This window comes from Microcaecilia unicolor, chromosome 10 (assembly GCF_901765095.1).
Source record: "Microcaecilia unicolor chromosome 10, aMicUni1.1, whole genome shotgun sequence".
Classification (NCBI taxonomy): domain Eukaryota; kingdom Metazoa; phylum Chordata; class Amphibia; order Gymnophiona; family Siphonopidae; genus Microcaecilia; species Microcaecilia unicolor.
In genome coordinates, this window is record NC_044040.1 from 10,162,977 (window position 1) to 10,178,125 (window position 15,149).

The window sequence follows — 15,149 nt, forward strand, 5'->3', positions numbered from 1 at the left end:
AAGGGAGTAGATAGCATGGATGGACAGACTGGATAGGCCATGTGAGTTGAGTTGAATGGGTAGATGTGAAGTGTCTCTTTATGCTTTCCAAAAATACTAGGACTAGGGGGCATGCGATGAAGCTACAATGTAGTAAATTTAAAATGAATCAGAGAAAACGTTTCTTCACGCAACGTGTAATTAAACTCTGGTATTCATTGCCAGAGAATGTGGTAAAGGTGGTTAGCTTAGCAGAGTTTAAAAAAGGTTTGGATGGCTTCCTAAAGGAAAAGTCCATAGACCATTATTAAATGGACTTGGGAGAAATCCATTATTTCTGGGATAAGCAGTATAAAATGTATTGAACGTTTTCGGGATCTTGCCAGATATTTGTGACCTGGATTAGCCACTGTTGGAAACAGGATGCTGGGCTTGATGGATCTTTGGTCTGTCCCAGTATGGCAATACTTATGTACTTGGGATTCTGAATGGAATCTTGCTACTCTTTGGGGTTCTACATGGAATGTTGCTACTCTTTGAGTTTCTGCCAGGTACTTGTAACCTGGATTGGCCACTGTTGGAAACAGGATGCTGGGCTTGATGGACCTTCAGTCTGTCCCAGTCTGGCATTACTTATGTACTTGGGATTCTAAATGGAATGTTGCTACTCTTTGGGGTTCCACATGGAATCTCGTTACTCTTTAGGATTCCGGAATCTTGCTGTTCTTTGCAGTTCTACATGGAATGTTGCTACTCTTTGAGTTTCTGCCAGGTACTTGTAACCTGGATTGGCCACTGTTGGAAACAGGATGCTAGGCTTGATGGACCTTTGGTCTTTCCAGTATGGCAATACTTATATACTTATGTACTTATGTATGTGCCTACATTTTTCTATGCTTCTATGTTTCTTCCTCCTAATTGAGAAATGGGCCTGAAGAGGATGGAAGGGGGAAGGGTATGATGGTCCCAGATACATCCCTCCCTCCCAGTGTCAGCAAAGAGGGTGACACCAGGGTTACAGTTAAATATGATATTTTAATGGCAGAAATACTCAGAATGCCACACAACAGTACACTGTCTTTGTCGTAGCCATCTGACTTTTCCTCCATATGTGATGTCATGCTTTTTACCCTTTTATTCACCCTGCACAACAACCAAAGGATTGTGAGCTAAATGCCAACAAAACCCAAGCGGCATGGCAGGGGCTGTGTTCAGCTGACCCCACATGGTGATGGCAATTGTACAGTGCATCTTTCTCTGGAAGACGGACCGGGGAGGGGGGGGTTCTTAGTCTGGTCTCATGCCTGTAGCTCCCACACTCAGTAGGCTTGCCGAAGGGGATATACAAAATCAGCATTCACTGAGTTTTACTCCGATTTTCCAAGCAATTAGCCATGGAAAAGCTTATCAAGACAAAGACTCAGGGGTTATGTAGATCCTCCCTCCTAGCACGGGTAACAAATATAAATATATTTTAAAATGTCCACAAACAGAGCCTGGACTGGTTCTGACCGCAGAGGAAAACAGGTAGAGGAGAAAGCAGCAGGTGAGAAGCGTGCTCACTACCTCCTCCTGCTGGCTGGGGCTGGGGAGAACGGAGACTTCTGTGGGCAGTGGAGGTTCTGTTTCCTCCTCCACCCCCTTCTGTCAACATCTGACTTACCCCTCGTTTGTTAAACTGTTCCTGCTGTTTTTCATAAAGCGGTTAATAAATCTCAATACAATAAATAAACATTTGGGTTAGGCATGTACCTAGTTTGACCATGCCTTATTCCTTCCCTCTTCCAGACAGCTAATTCATAAATGTTTCTTCTGTCTCACTGGCATCTGACTAAATCCGTTTAGTTTGTCATTTCAGTGCTGTATGGACAATGACACTGCAGCTGGAGTAGTCTAACAAGGGGATAATTGTTGTCTAATGATGTCACCAATTTGGCCAGTGACCTAAAAAAGTACCGGAAAAACACTGGCTAAGCTTTGGAATCTGTTGTGCAGTAACCAAGAATGTCAACTTAATTCTCACCAGGAAAGATACAAGTTAAACTATAGATGCACACAGGCAGGCCATCTGCATAATGACACTGGTCAGCAGAATATTTAAATGATAAAGGGGATGGATCTCCTTTTGTTTGAGGAAAGGCTTAAGAGGTTAGGGCTCTTCAGCTTGGAAAAGAGACGGATGAGGGGAAATATGATTGAGGTCTACGAAATCCTGAGTGGTGTAGAATGAGTAGAAGTAAATCGATTTTTTACTCATTCCAAAAGTACAAAGACTAGGGGACACTCGAGGAAGTTACATGAAAATACTTTTAAAACAAATAGGTGGAAATATTTTTTCACTCAACGAATAGTTAACCTCTGGAACTCTTTGCCGGAGGATGTGCTAACAGCGGTTAGTGTATCTGGGTTTAAAAAAGGTTTGGACAAATTCCTGGAGGAAAAGTCCATAGTCTGCTATTGAGACAGACATGGGAAGCAACTGCTTGCCCTGAGATTTGTAGTATGGAGTGTTGTCACGATTTGGGTTTCTGCCAGGTACTTGTGACCTGGTTTGACCACTGTTGGAAGCAGGATACTGGGCTAGATGGACCATTGGTCTGACCCAGTACGACTACTCTTATGTTCTTATGACATCTGTATTTCTAGAACTATGAATTATCATATATATATAGATAGACAGACAGACAGATGTAGATAGATAGATAGATATATATCAGTAAGAATTTGAGCTTTTTCTGGAAGTTATATTCTTCATTGATTACTAGGAATATGTGTGGAAAAAAACGTGGGTCATTTTCAGGTCGTTTTTGGATTTCTTTCCCCTAATTTTTAGATTTCCTTTTTTTTTTTTGTTTCACAGCTTAGTTTCAATAAAAATTCAATTCAAGTTAATCCACATGGATTCATAGGTTAACCCAGGTTAAATCGATTTATTGCTAAATTCCTTTGGCATCCCAAGGAGCCCAACGAAAACTAACAGAGGCAGATCCCCTTTCCTCAGGGTTTGAAGATTAGTCTGGCAGTGCAGGTTGACTGCCAGAATTGGTGGGGTGTGGATGATATATTTTGGTCCAGGCAGATGGGAGAGGAGACAGCGGTCACCCCTCCAGGTAGCTCCTTGCAAGCGCAAAGGCAAAAAGACATTTCATCCAGGCCAGTAGTGTGGGGAGGAATTTCTCCAAGGAGGTGGGAAGCAAAGTCATTTTTTTTGCATTACTCAACAGAACTTTCTATGGAGTAGGTAGCAATAGCAGGAGTGATGCTGATGAGAATCCGAGGAGGTGGGGGAGGATGCCCCACTTCCTCCCACTCCCCTCCCCCCCATTAAAACAATGATTCTACTACTACTACTATTTAGCATTTCTATAGCGCTACAAGGCATACGCAGCGCTGCACAAACATAGAAGAAAGACAGTCCCTGCTCAAAGAGCTTACAATCTAATAGACAAAAAATAAATAAAGTAAGCAAATCAAATCAATTAATGTGAACGGGAAGGAAGAGAGGAGGGTAGGTGGAGGCGAGTGGTTACAAGTGGTTATGAGTCAAAAGCAATGTTAAAGAGGTGGGCTTTCAGTCTAGATTTAAAGGTGGCCAAGGATGGGGCAAGACGTAGGGGCTCAGGAAGTTTATTCCAGGCGTAGGGTGCAGCGAGACAGAAGGCGCGAAGTCTGGAGTTGGCAGTAGTGGAGAAGGGAACAGATAAGAAGGATTTATCCATGGAGCGGAGTGCACGGGAAGGGGTGTAGGGAAGGACGAGTGTGGAGAGATACTGGGGAACAGCAGAGTGAATACATTTATAGGTTAGTAGAAGAAGTTTGAACAGGATGCGAAAACGGATAGGGAGCCAATGAAGGGTCTTGAGGAGAGGGGTAGTATGAGTAAAGCGACCCTGGCGGAAGATGAGACGGGCAGCAGAGTTTTGAACTGACTGGAGAGGGGAGAGGTGACTAAGAGGTAGATGCACTAAACGTTTTTCATTGTTAAATGAGCCCTCAGGGAAGAATTTCCTATCCTTTCCATGCACTTAAGCCTATTTTCCGACGACAGTAGCAGCTAACGAAAACGGAATGGAGATGAGCAATTAGTGTGAAAACCCCATTGAAACGACATGCACTAACCTTTTCCGATTGCCTTTACGCAGGAAAAAGGCAGGAAAACTAACGAGAGGTCTGGACCTCTCGTTAGGACAGCTCCGTGGCAGGAAAAAGTGTTAAGTGAAAAAATAAACAAACTTTGAGCCAATCCCAGCGCATTAGCAGAGCTAAAAGCGCTGTGATTGGTCCAAAGGACCTCAGAAAACACATAAAAAAATAAAAATAAAAAAAGGATCGGGAGGGGGCAAGGGCGCTCATCAGGAGCGTCCTGTACGGACGGCCTTGCCCCCCCCCCCGCTGCTCCCCACTTTCCGCCGCTCCCCCCACCCCGAAAAAGCAAACTTCTAGAAGCCCCTGCCCCCCTCCCTTCCTCACTACTCTCTCACCTCAGCTCCGCCTCCCGACATCCTCCATCCATGCCCCGCCCCCTTTTGGGGTCGTCGCCGCCATTCCCCTCCTCCATCGGGCCCCCCTTCCTCTTACCGGGCCCGTGCAGCGCCTCTCTCCTCTGTCCGAAGGCGCTGCACGGGCAAGAAGAAAGCTGAATCAGCTGATGCCTGCCTTCGCGATGGCGCGTCTTTCTTCTGCTGCGCCCGCCCCTGTCTGACGTCAGTAACCTACGTAGGTTACTGACGTCAGACAGGGGCGGGCCCAGGAGGAGAAAGACGCTCTATCGAAGCTAGGCGAAGGCAGGCATCAGCTGATTCAGCTTTCTTCTTGCCCGTGCAGCGCCTTCGGACAGAGGAGAGAGGCGCTGCACGGGCCCGGTAAGAGGGAGGGGGGCCCGATGGAGGAGGGGAATGGCGGCGACGACCCCAAAAGGGGGCGGGGCACAGGACGGAGGATGTCGGGAGGCGGAGCTGAGGTGACAGAGTAGTGAGGAAGGGAGGGGGGCAGGGGCTTCTAGAAGTTTGCTTTTTCGGGGTGGGGGGAGCGGCGGAAAGTGGGGAGGGGGCAGGGGCTGCTAGAATTTTGCTTTTTCGGGGTGGGGGGAGCGGCGGAAAGTGGGGAGCAGCGGGGGGGGGGGGCAAGGCCGTCTGTACAGGACGCTCCTGATGAGCGCCCTTGCCCCCTCCCGACCCTTTTTTTTTATTTTTGTTTTTATTTGGGAGCCATGTGCTTGCGATTTGACTGTGTTTTGACTGTTTGTGGCATGCGCAGAGCAGCTAACATAACGCTTGGCTGCTCTGCGCATGATTTGGGGGCCGATTAACGATGTGTATTGTGATTCTTTGATACATTGTACGTTTCACTACCGATCTCAGCATGTGTGACTTTTTTTTTTGGTGCATTTTTCGTTATTTTAAAATCGTTAGGGACTTTAACGATTTAGATTTTTTTACGTTTGGTTGCTGCATCTGCCTCTAAGTGGGAGGCCAGCAAGAAGCAGATTGCAGTAGTCTAAACGAGAGGTGACAAGGGTGTGGATGAGGGTTTTGGTAGAGTGCTCGGAAAGAAAGGGGCGGATTTTACGGATGTTGTAAAGAAAGAAACGACAGGTCTTGGAAGAGATAGTGATGACATAAACAATCAGAAACACTATAAAATGGGCAATTGCAATGACCACTAGATAGATCTAGATAGGCCAACATCTTTTCGACAAGACATACCACAAAGACCAAAACATGTGAAATTCCCACATATATCTAGCAAGCAATGTTAAGAACGCCATACATTATATCATTATCATGTTTTCTATTACCATGCAACCCAAAACACTTCTGTAATACCAAATGTCAACTCTCCTTTCATTTCCACTACCCGCGATATATTGTAAGCCACATAGAGCCTGCAAAGAGGTGGGATAATGCGGGATACAAATGTAATAAATAAATCTGAAGAGTAATTTGGATTTATTTGGATTTTGCTCACGCTTTTTTTATTACTTGTATCGGGTTTGTTAAGCCATGCCATCTGCAGATGGGGGAGGGGTATTGACCTAACTAGTGCTTGAATGGGGACCACCCAGGTGCTGAGGACAAATGGCCTGCTGGCAGCACTTTCAGGACGGAGCTTGATCTCCCCATTCATTCTGGATCTCTATTGACCTTGTTTACGTCAGTTTAATTATCAAGCGGTGATTAAATAATAGTACCGGTTTTCTCCTTCTCTCCGCTTTGGAGGCTGGCACTGCAATCCAGGCATCAGAAATGTGCTGCCTGGCCATTCACCCCAGAGGTGGCTGTCTGAAGCATTAAAATGACAAGTGCATTGCAATCTGGTTTCAGTTTGAGGGTCTGCATAAAGCTGTTATTAGTAGCATTTTGTAATGCGTTCTCTGGGAAGTAATGGGTACTTATTAGGGGAAATTCTTCCCTCTTGGGTGATCAGGTGCCTGTCAGGTCAGATTTTAAGCAGCCAGTTGAGTAAATGAGCGACTCTGTTCTCTTCCAGACTCGAGATGCTCTGTTCACTATTCTCCGGGACCTACGGCGTGTGGATCACTTTAATATTATCAGCTTTAACAATCGAATCAAAGTCTGGCAGCAGGATCGTCTGGTGAAAGTCACTCCAGATAATATACGGGATGCCAAGAAGTTCATCTATCAAATGTCACCTAATGGAGGTAGTTTAGTTATTTAGATTTTGCTCACACCTTTTTCAGTAGTAGCTCAAGGTGAGTTCCATTCAGGTACTCTGGATATTTCTCTGTCCCAGGAGGGCTCACAATCTAAGTTTGTACCTGAGGCAGTGGAGGGTTAGTTCCACTGCCCACCCCACCCACACCCACACAAACATTCACATACACACACTCATACACTCTCACAGACACACCACACATACTCATACTCACCCACACTCACACTTACACACATACGTGCACATACACACACACACTCATTCTCACACACATTTACACACACACACACACACACACACACACAATCTCTCTCTCACACACACACACATTCTCAAATACACACCACACACACACACTTACACACACATACTCACACACCGCACACACAAACACACTCGCACATACAGACCTCTCACACACACACCAGGGGCGTAGCCAGACAACAGATTTTGGGTGGGCCTAGGGAAGAAGTGGGTGGGCACCAATTGTTCTCCCCCCCCCCCCCCCAACCACCACCCCAAAAATATCTCAGCTGGTGGGAAAACGCTTCTTTCCACCTTGGCAGTCTGCAGCAAGCGTGCGCTGAAAACCGAACACATGCAGGTGCCAGTATCATGGACAGTAGCATTTTCGTTACCATCTGGAGGAAGTCTTCAGCTGGCCGAGCTTGGGATCCCACCAGCTAACACTAAACGTGTGCTACTGTTGGGTGGGCCTGAGCCCTAAGTGGGTGGGGCCCGGCCCACCTGTGGCTACGCCACTGACACACACACTTACAGTCACTCACTCTCTCTCTGTCTCTCTCTGACACACACACACACTCTCAAATACACACCACACACACACACACACACACACACACACACACACAATCTCTCTCTCTCACACACACACACTCAAATACACACCACACACACACACTTACACACACACCACACACACAAACACATTCGCACATACACACCACTCACACACACACACTTACAGTCACTCACTCTCTCTCTGTCTCTCTCTGATTACACACTATTTTTCTCAGTTTTCGTTATCCTTTTTTAGTAGCTTTCTGTGCACAGGTGGGTTTAAAAGGTTTAGGAAAGTTCCCGAAGGAAACGTCCAAAAGACGTTACGAGCTGTGTAGTTGGCCTTTCCTCATTTCTTGGAATGAACAGTGAGAAACAGATCCTGCCGGGTACTTGTGACCTGACTTGGCCAAGGTCAAAGACAGGATTTGGGGCTCATTGGACTTTTGGTCTAACCCGGTATGGCATATGTTCTGTTCTTATGAATTTAAAAACCCACACTAAATATATCAGTGGATTTAAACGATCAATAACAAACTTTAAATAGCACCAGTGATATATAATCTCCACATTTTATGTTAGTTTTATAGACCTCAGTGGTGTAGCTCACCAGAGAGACTTACAACACGTCAATCGTCACAGGTCATAAATGTTTCAAATATTTCATATCTTTATCTTCAAAAGTTTCCAGAGAAAGAGAAATTGCCTGCAGCCAGGGCAGACTGCGTTCACTGCCAGCCCTTGGTACGCCACTGATCTGCAATGACTGGGGTGGTAGGAGGGAAGCCCTCTGTTCCACTGACAGTTCTTAGCCTGTGGCCACAAACAATGGCTAACCTAGGCAGCCGAGAGACCTCATTTACAATTTTATAGCAGTAACAGCATTAATCATCACAATACACAATGTATTTAATCTGGTATAACTCGGCCACAGCTTTATTTATATACAAACATGTTACATATGGGTATACCCAATGTCCATCCTCAGTCCGCCGTCCTAGCAGGACTGACCAATCGTAACCTGAGCTCCCCGCCGTCTAGCAAGGGAGCTCCACCGTACTCGCAGCTGCCCCAGCTGTCTAGCTTACACCATCAGGCTTGGGTACCCCGCCAAAGCTGCGACAGTATAGAACAATGTACAGTAAACATAGCATAAATTGGGGAGGGAGGGCTGGGTGCACCTGGAGCCCAGACGCGAAAGAGGGCGTCCGGGCTCCTCCCCGGGGCTTTTATGCCCCGTTTTCTCTCCTCCCTCTCCTAGCGGGGTGCCCCTTTCACGCGACCACCTTGTACTTGTCCTGGGCACCCCGCTGGCCCGAACACGCATGCCCCCTCGGTGCACGGCGCCATGTTATCTTTGGCTCCGTGCACCCAAGGGGGCACTGCGCCTCTCTGTTCCTCTGGAACCTGGCATGGCTGCATCTTAAGTCACTACTGTCCATTAACTGTGCCCTTTGTCCCCATGATTAGGAATACCACCTCCCCAGCAGACCCTCCCCAGACCAGACTGTCCTGATTGAAAGGGCCACAGGGCAGATACAGAATTTTGGGTTGGCTTCAATAGTTCTCTTGTAAGCTACACTGCAGAGTTGTAAAAGGTCCTTGGCATGGGATAAACGGAGCTGCGCTAATTCCCTTTAACTGGGCTCCTCTTCTGTAATGTGTTCTATCCTACTTCCTTAGCAGCAGTGGCGTAGCAAGGGCGGTGCGGTGGGGGCGGTCTGCCCTGGGTGCACGCTGCTGGGGGGGGGGGGGGGGGGTGTCGGCTCCACTGGTTCCCTGCTCCCTCTGCCCTGGAACAGGTTACTTCCTGTTCTGGGGCAGAGGGAGCAGGGAACCAGCGGAACCGACACCCCCCCCCCCCAGCGGTGTGCACACGGCAGGCAAGAATGTACTTGGGGGGGCTTGGGTGATGCGCTGAGGGGGGGAGGGTTGATGCGCCGAGGGGGGGGTGTCATGCTGCACCCGGGGGGGGGGGGGGATGCACAGTGGCGAACTGCCCCGAATGGCAGCCGCCCTTGCTACGCCACTGCATAGCAGTTTTCTTCAGGAGCTGTTGTGAGTACATTGCTTTTATCAAGACATCAGGGGGAGGGTGGGCTGCAGGAGATTTTGGGGGGTCTTTAACATGGGCTTACCACTTGCTAATCCAGAAGTACTGCCGGGCTACCGCAGCAACCCGGCGGTAGTTCCCACCCCCAGTGCGTGCCACTTCCGGGGCTACAATACTATTTTTATTTTTGTAGCGCCGGTGTTTACCCGGCGATAATCGGGCAGTGCCATGTGCTGCCCGGTTACTGACAGGTTAGCGCAGAAGCCCTTACCGCCACCTCAGTGGGTGGCATTAAGTGCTTCCTCCTGAAATGGCTGCGCGGCAAGTGGTTCACCTGCCGCACGGCCATTTGTTTAGAAAAAAGGCAGCCTTTTACCCGCTGTGGGAAAAGGGGGCCTCAGCGAGCTGCAGCTTAGTAAAAGGACCCCTTTCAGGGGCATTTTCGAAAGAGAAGGGCGCCCATCTTCCGACACAAATTGGGAGATGGGCGTCCTTCTCTCAGGGTCGCCCAAATCGGCATAACCGAAAGAGTATACGAGCGATTCACGTCTACCCATTCCACTCCACTCAGTATTTTATACACCTCTATCATATCTTCCCTCAGCTGTCTTTTCTCCAAGCTGAAGAGCCCAAGACATTGACTTGTACCCTTCAATACCTTTGCCATCCTCCTCTTGTGACGAACAGGATGGGAGGGTATAGGATTTCCCAACAGGAAGTGGGTGTTCTTTAACTGTATGGACATTTCACTGATTATTCGGACCTCCTGATGTGCGGTGTCCGTTTAGAAACTATGGAAAATTTAACTATAGATTGGTTAATTACTTCAGAATCACGACTAAAGCAATCTGTTCCCGTACCGACCACAGAGAAGAGATAGCACTATTAAGCAAATGATATATTTTGAAAATATGTATCTTCGTTCACTGGACAAAGTATGGAGGAGAAAAGGGAGGGCTATTTCCTTTTAATTTGAATGTCAAATAATTTAATATGGTTTAAACCAAATGTTTGCACTTTGCAAGTCCTTAGAAAGCACATGACTTTTGGACGGGCCAACCTGAATTATGATGATGCGCTGGGTGAGATTTCAGTGCTGCAGCCCATGCTTTTGGGATATCAGAGGTGACTGTCTTTCTCCCAGTGAGCAGGCAGGCTTGGTTCCCCCAGGTACTGACCAAATGTTGTGCAAAATGAGCCCCTTACTCTCCAGGTGCCAAGATCCAGTCTAATGAAGCAAACTAAAGACAGCCACTGTAACATTTGAGTTTATTTTCCTTTGGTTAAAGGGTGTCAAACTGCAACCCTGAAGGGCTGCAAACCAGTCAGGTTTCCAGAGCATCCCTAATGACAACGTTGAACATGGGTTGCGATAATGAGGAAAGTGGAGTAGTGAGGAACAATTTTGAATGTTCAGAGTGTCCTTGAAGGACAGAAACAGAGACCTATTGGTGGATTTCATAAGTTCGGAGGCGAGGAGGACGCATCGCCTGGTAAACAAGAGGCAAAAATATTTGGAAAAACAAAATACGAGAGTGCCAGACCCCTAAGAAAAAAGTTACACTGGCTTCCACTTAAAGAACATATTAGGTTTAAGGTCTGTACTCTGGTTCATAAAATCATTCACGGAGATGCTCCGGCCTACATGTCAGACCTTATTGACTTGCCACTCAGGAATGCTAAAAGATCAGCAGGCACATTCCTAAATCTTCACTTCCCCAGTTGTAAAGGACTAAAATACAAACTAACACATGCGTCTAGCTTCTCCTATATGAGCACGCAGTTAAGTCTTTGCTTAAAGCCCACCTCTTCAATGCTGCGTTCGGCACCTAACCCTTACCGTTCAGTGAATCCAGACTGCCCCAATTTGACTGCCCCTATCGGACCGACCGTTCACTTGTCTATTAGATTGTAAGCTCTTTGAGCAGGGACTGTCTCTCTTTGTTAAATTGTACAGCGCTGCGTAACCCTAGTAGCGCACTAGAAATGTTAAGTAGTAGTAGTAGAATGCATTGCCACCCGACCTGAAAATAATTTACAATCTAATCAACTTTCGTAAATCACTAAAGACCTATCTCTTCAACAAGACATACTACAATGATCCATAATAGGAAATGGAACACATCATCACTTACTCGATATCCTTATACCTTATTGCTTAATTCTTTTATATCATCCATAGTCTTTATATAATACCAATTGTATATTTTACTCTGGAATGGCGAATGCCATGACGGAACATTGTAAGCCACATTGAGCCTGCAAATAGGTGGGGAAATGTGGGATACAAATGCAATAAATAAATAAATAAATAAAAATGAGACGAAAACAGGAAAAATTCTCTTTTAGACAAGGTTTACAAGGATTAAAGTCTATTGGATAACATTTACATCAAGATCTTAATATTGACTATTAACTGCTTGCTTGGAGGAAGCTACACGTTCCGTTCCGTTCCTTTTGTCTCGCCGCACCTTATGCCTGGAATGGGCTTCCTGAGCCGTTACGTCTAGCTCCATCCCCGGCCGCCTTCAAATCCGGGCTAAAGGCCTACCTGTTTGATGCTGCTTTTGACTCTTAACTTGTCACTTGCTCGTAACCTTTATCTTGTCTTCCTCTCTTCAATAGTCCCTTTCCCTATGTGTCCTTCTGTCTGTCCTACCCTTATCCTTATTGGTCCTGTCTGTCTGTCTGTCCTGATTTAGATTGTAAGCTCTTTTGAGCAGGGACTGTCTTTTCTTCATGTTCAACTGTAAAGCGCTGTGTATGACTGGTAGCGCTACGGAAATGATTTATAGTAGTAGTAGTACACGCAGTGCAAATAAGCATTGTATGAGGGTACATCAGCAGCAGATTGTGGAAACATTGTGCCAATTAATTATATAAGAGTAAAAGTTATACCAACCAGGGAGTTGGGTCTATGTAACAGTGTGGTTAGAATGTGGTACGAGTGAGGGATGACTGCGTGGGTTTTATAAGATATTTAAATAATTGCGTTGTGATATAATATGAAAGATGTTGAATGACTATGTTTGATATAAGTTGATGAAAGGTTTTGTTAGTTACTAAAGAGAAGGCTAATGAATATGGATGAGATATATTTGCATACACTGATTCCGTTGTGTGCAAATATGTATCATGCATATTTATTTATTTATTGCATTTGTATCCCACATTTTCACACCTATTTGCAGGCTCAATGTGGCTTACAATTTTTCCGTCATGACTTATGCCATTTCAGAATACAAATACAATTGGTAATACATATAGAACATGGATGATATAATGAACAGTCAGGTAACACGTATTTAACATGGATTACATAATGAAATTAGACAATTCGATATAGGGAGAAAATAATCCGATTATTAAATAAATGATGATGAATTACGGTTCCAATTATGAGTCATTATGGTATGTCATGTTAAAGAGATATGTCTTCAGTGCCTTACGGAAGTTAATTAGGTTGTGAATTATTTTCAGGTCAAGTGGTAGAGCGTTCCACATTTGCAAACTCAAGTATGAAAAGCTGGATGCATGTATTAGTCTATATTTTAGACCTTTACAGCTGGGGAAGTGAAGATTTAGGAATGTGCGTGCTGATCTTCATGATGGGTATCCTGAAAACCAGACTGGTTTGTGACCCCCCCCCCCCCCTTCCCCAGGATTGCAATTTGACACCATTGCTGGCCTGCCTCTGCTTTCTGGTGCACACCCTGGTTTCTTTAACACAGCAGCCTATCGCAGTCCTGGTACTCTCCATCAGTGGCGTAGCAAGGAGGGCTGCCACCCGGGGCGGTTCGCTGTTGCACCCCCCCCCCCCCAGGTGCAGCACGATGACACCCCCCCCTCAGCGCATCAACACCCCCCCCCCCCCGACCCAGTGCCTACCCTCCTCAGCTCCCTCCAACCAGCTGAGCACCCTACCTTTAAAGAAATTTCGGAAGCCATGGAGAGGCGAGGCACAGCGCCTCGTGCCTGCAAGTAAAAGAAGCGAGGATCGTCATCGGGCCTTCCCTCACGCTGTCTGTCCCGCCCTCCGCTGACGCAACTTCCTATTTCCGCAAGGGCGGAACAGACAGTGTGAGGGAAGGCCCGATGATGATCCTCGCTTGTTTTACTTGCAGGTGCGAGGGGCTGCGCCTCGCCTCTCCACGGCTTCCGAAATTTCTTAAAAAGGTAGGGTGCTCAGCTGGTTGGAGGGAGCTGAGGACGGTAGGCACTGGGTCGGGGGGGGGGTGTCATCGTGCTGCACCAGGGGGGGGAGCTGGCAGGGAGCACCCCCCCCCCCCGAAGCTGACACCCGGGGCAGACCGCCCCTCCCGTCCCCCCTTGCTACACCACTGCTCTCCGTAAGACAGAATTTTTGATGTGTTGTTTAACGACAGGCCGCTGTATAGGATCATTTACAACGTCAAATTTCTTTTCATTCATTTTTTTTGCATCCTTTTACTCAGGTACCAATATCAACGGGGGTCTCCAGATCAGTGCAAAGCTACTGAATGACTACATCGCAGAGAATGGAAGGCATGAGAAGAGTGTGTCCCTGATTATCTTCCTGACAGATGGGCGACCCACAATAGGGGTGACGGACTCCTCGAGCATTGTGAGCAACACCAAGGATGCCATGCGAGAGAAGATCTGTCTCTTCACCATTGGGATCGGTAATGATGTTGACTACCAACTGCTTGAGAAATTGTCACTGGAGAACTGTGGCATGATGCGCCAGATCCAGGAGGATGAAGTTGCCGCTGCACAGCTAAAGGGGTTGGTAGCTGTGGTCCGTCTTCACCTATGTGTGTTATCTGCACATTCAATGTCTATCTGATGCTTGGGTACCCCTTATCTGCTCAGTGTGCGGTGGCCGCTAAGAAAGCAAGTAGAATGTTAGGTATTATTAGGAAAGGAATGGAAAACAAAAATGAGGACGTTATAATGCCTTTGTATCTCTCCATGGTGCGACCGCACCTCCAATATTCTGTTCAATTCTGAGTCATCGCATCTCAAAAAAGATATAGTGGAATTAGAAAAGGTGCAGAGAAGGGCGACGAAAATGATAAAGGGGATGGGATGACTTCCCTATGAAGAAAGGCTAAAGCAGCTAGGGCTCTTCAGCTTATAGAAAAGACGGCTGAGGGGAGATATGATAGAGGTCTATAAAATAATGAGTGGAGTGGAACGGGTAGATGTGAATTGCTTGTTTGCTCTTTCCAAAAATACTAGGACTAGGGGGCATGCAATGAAACTAGAAAGTAGTAAATTTAAAACAAATCGGAGAAAACATTTCTTCACCCAACGTGTAATTAAACTCTGGAATTAGTTGCCAGAGAATGAGGTAAAAGCGGTTAGCTTAGCGGGGTTTTAAAAAAGGTTTGGCTAGCTTCCTAAAAGAAAAGTCTATAGACCATTATTAAAATGGGGAAAATCTACTGCTTATTTCTAGAATAAGCAGCATAAAATGGATTGTACTGTTTTGGGATCTTGCCAGGTACTTGTGACCTGGATTGGCCACCGTTGGAAACAGCACGCTGGGCTTGATGGACCTTCGGTCTGTCCCAGTATGGCAATAATTATATACTTATCTGTGCCCTCCAAGTCGTGCTTGCTCTGTCCTGTTTAGAATTGTCTCTTCTCTTCCACTGCC

At 46.5% G+C, this 15,149-nt stretch overlaps 1 protein-coding gene across 2 annotated transcripts in view; it reads left to right on the top strand.

The window, feature by feature from the left end:
- Positions 1-15,149, top strand: part of ITIH5 (inter-alpha-trypsin inhibitor heavy chain 5) — a 93,720-nt gene that overhangs the window by 55,241 nt on the left and 23,330 nt on the right. For both annotated transcript variants that reach the window (XM_030216641.1, XM_030216640.1), the window contains 2 exons: positions 6,469-6,640; positions 13,963-14,272. In XM_030216641.1, the coding sequence (XP_030072501.1) occupies positions 6,469-6,640; positions 13,963-14,272 (482 nt within the window). The remainder of the gene's footprint in view (positions 1-6,468; positions 6,641-13,962; positions 14,273-15,149) is intronic.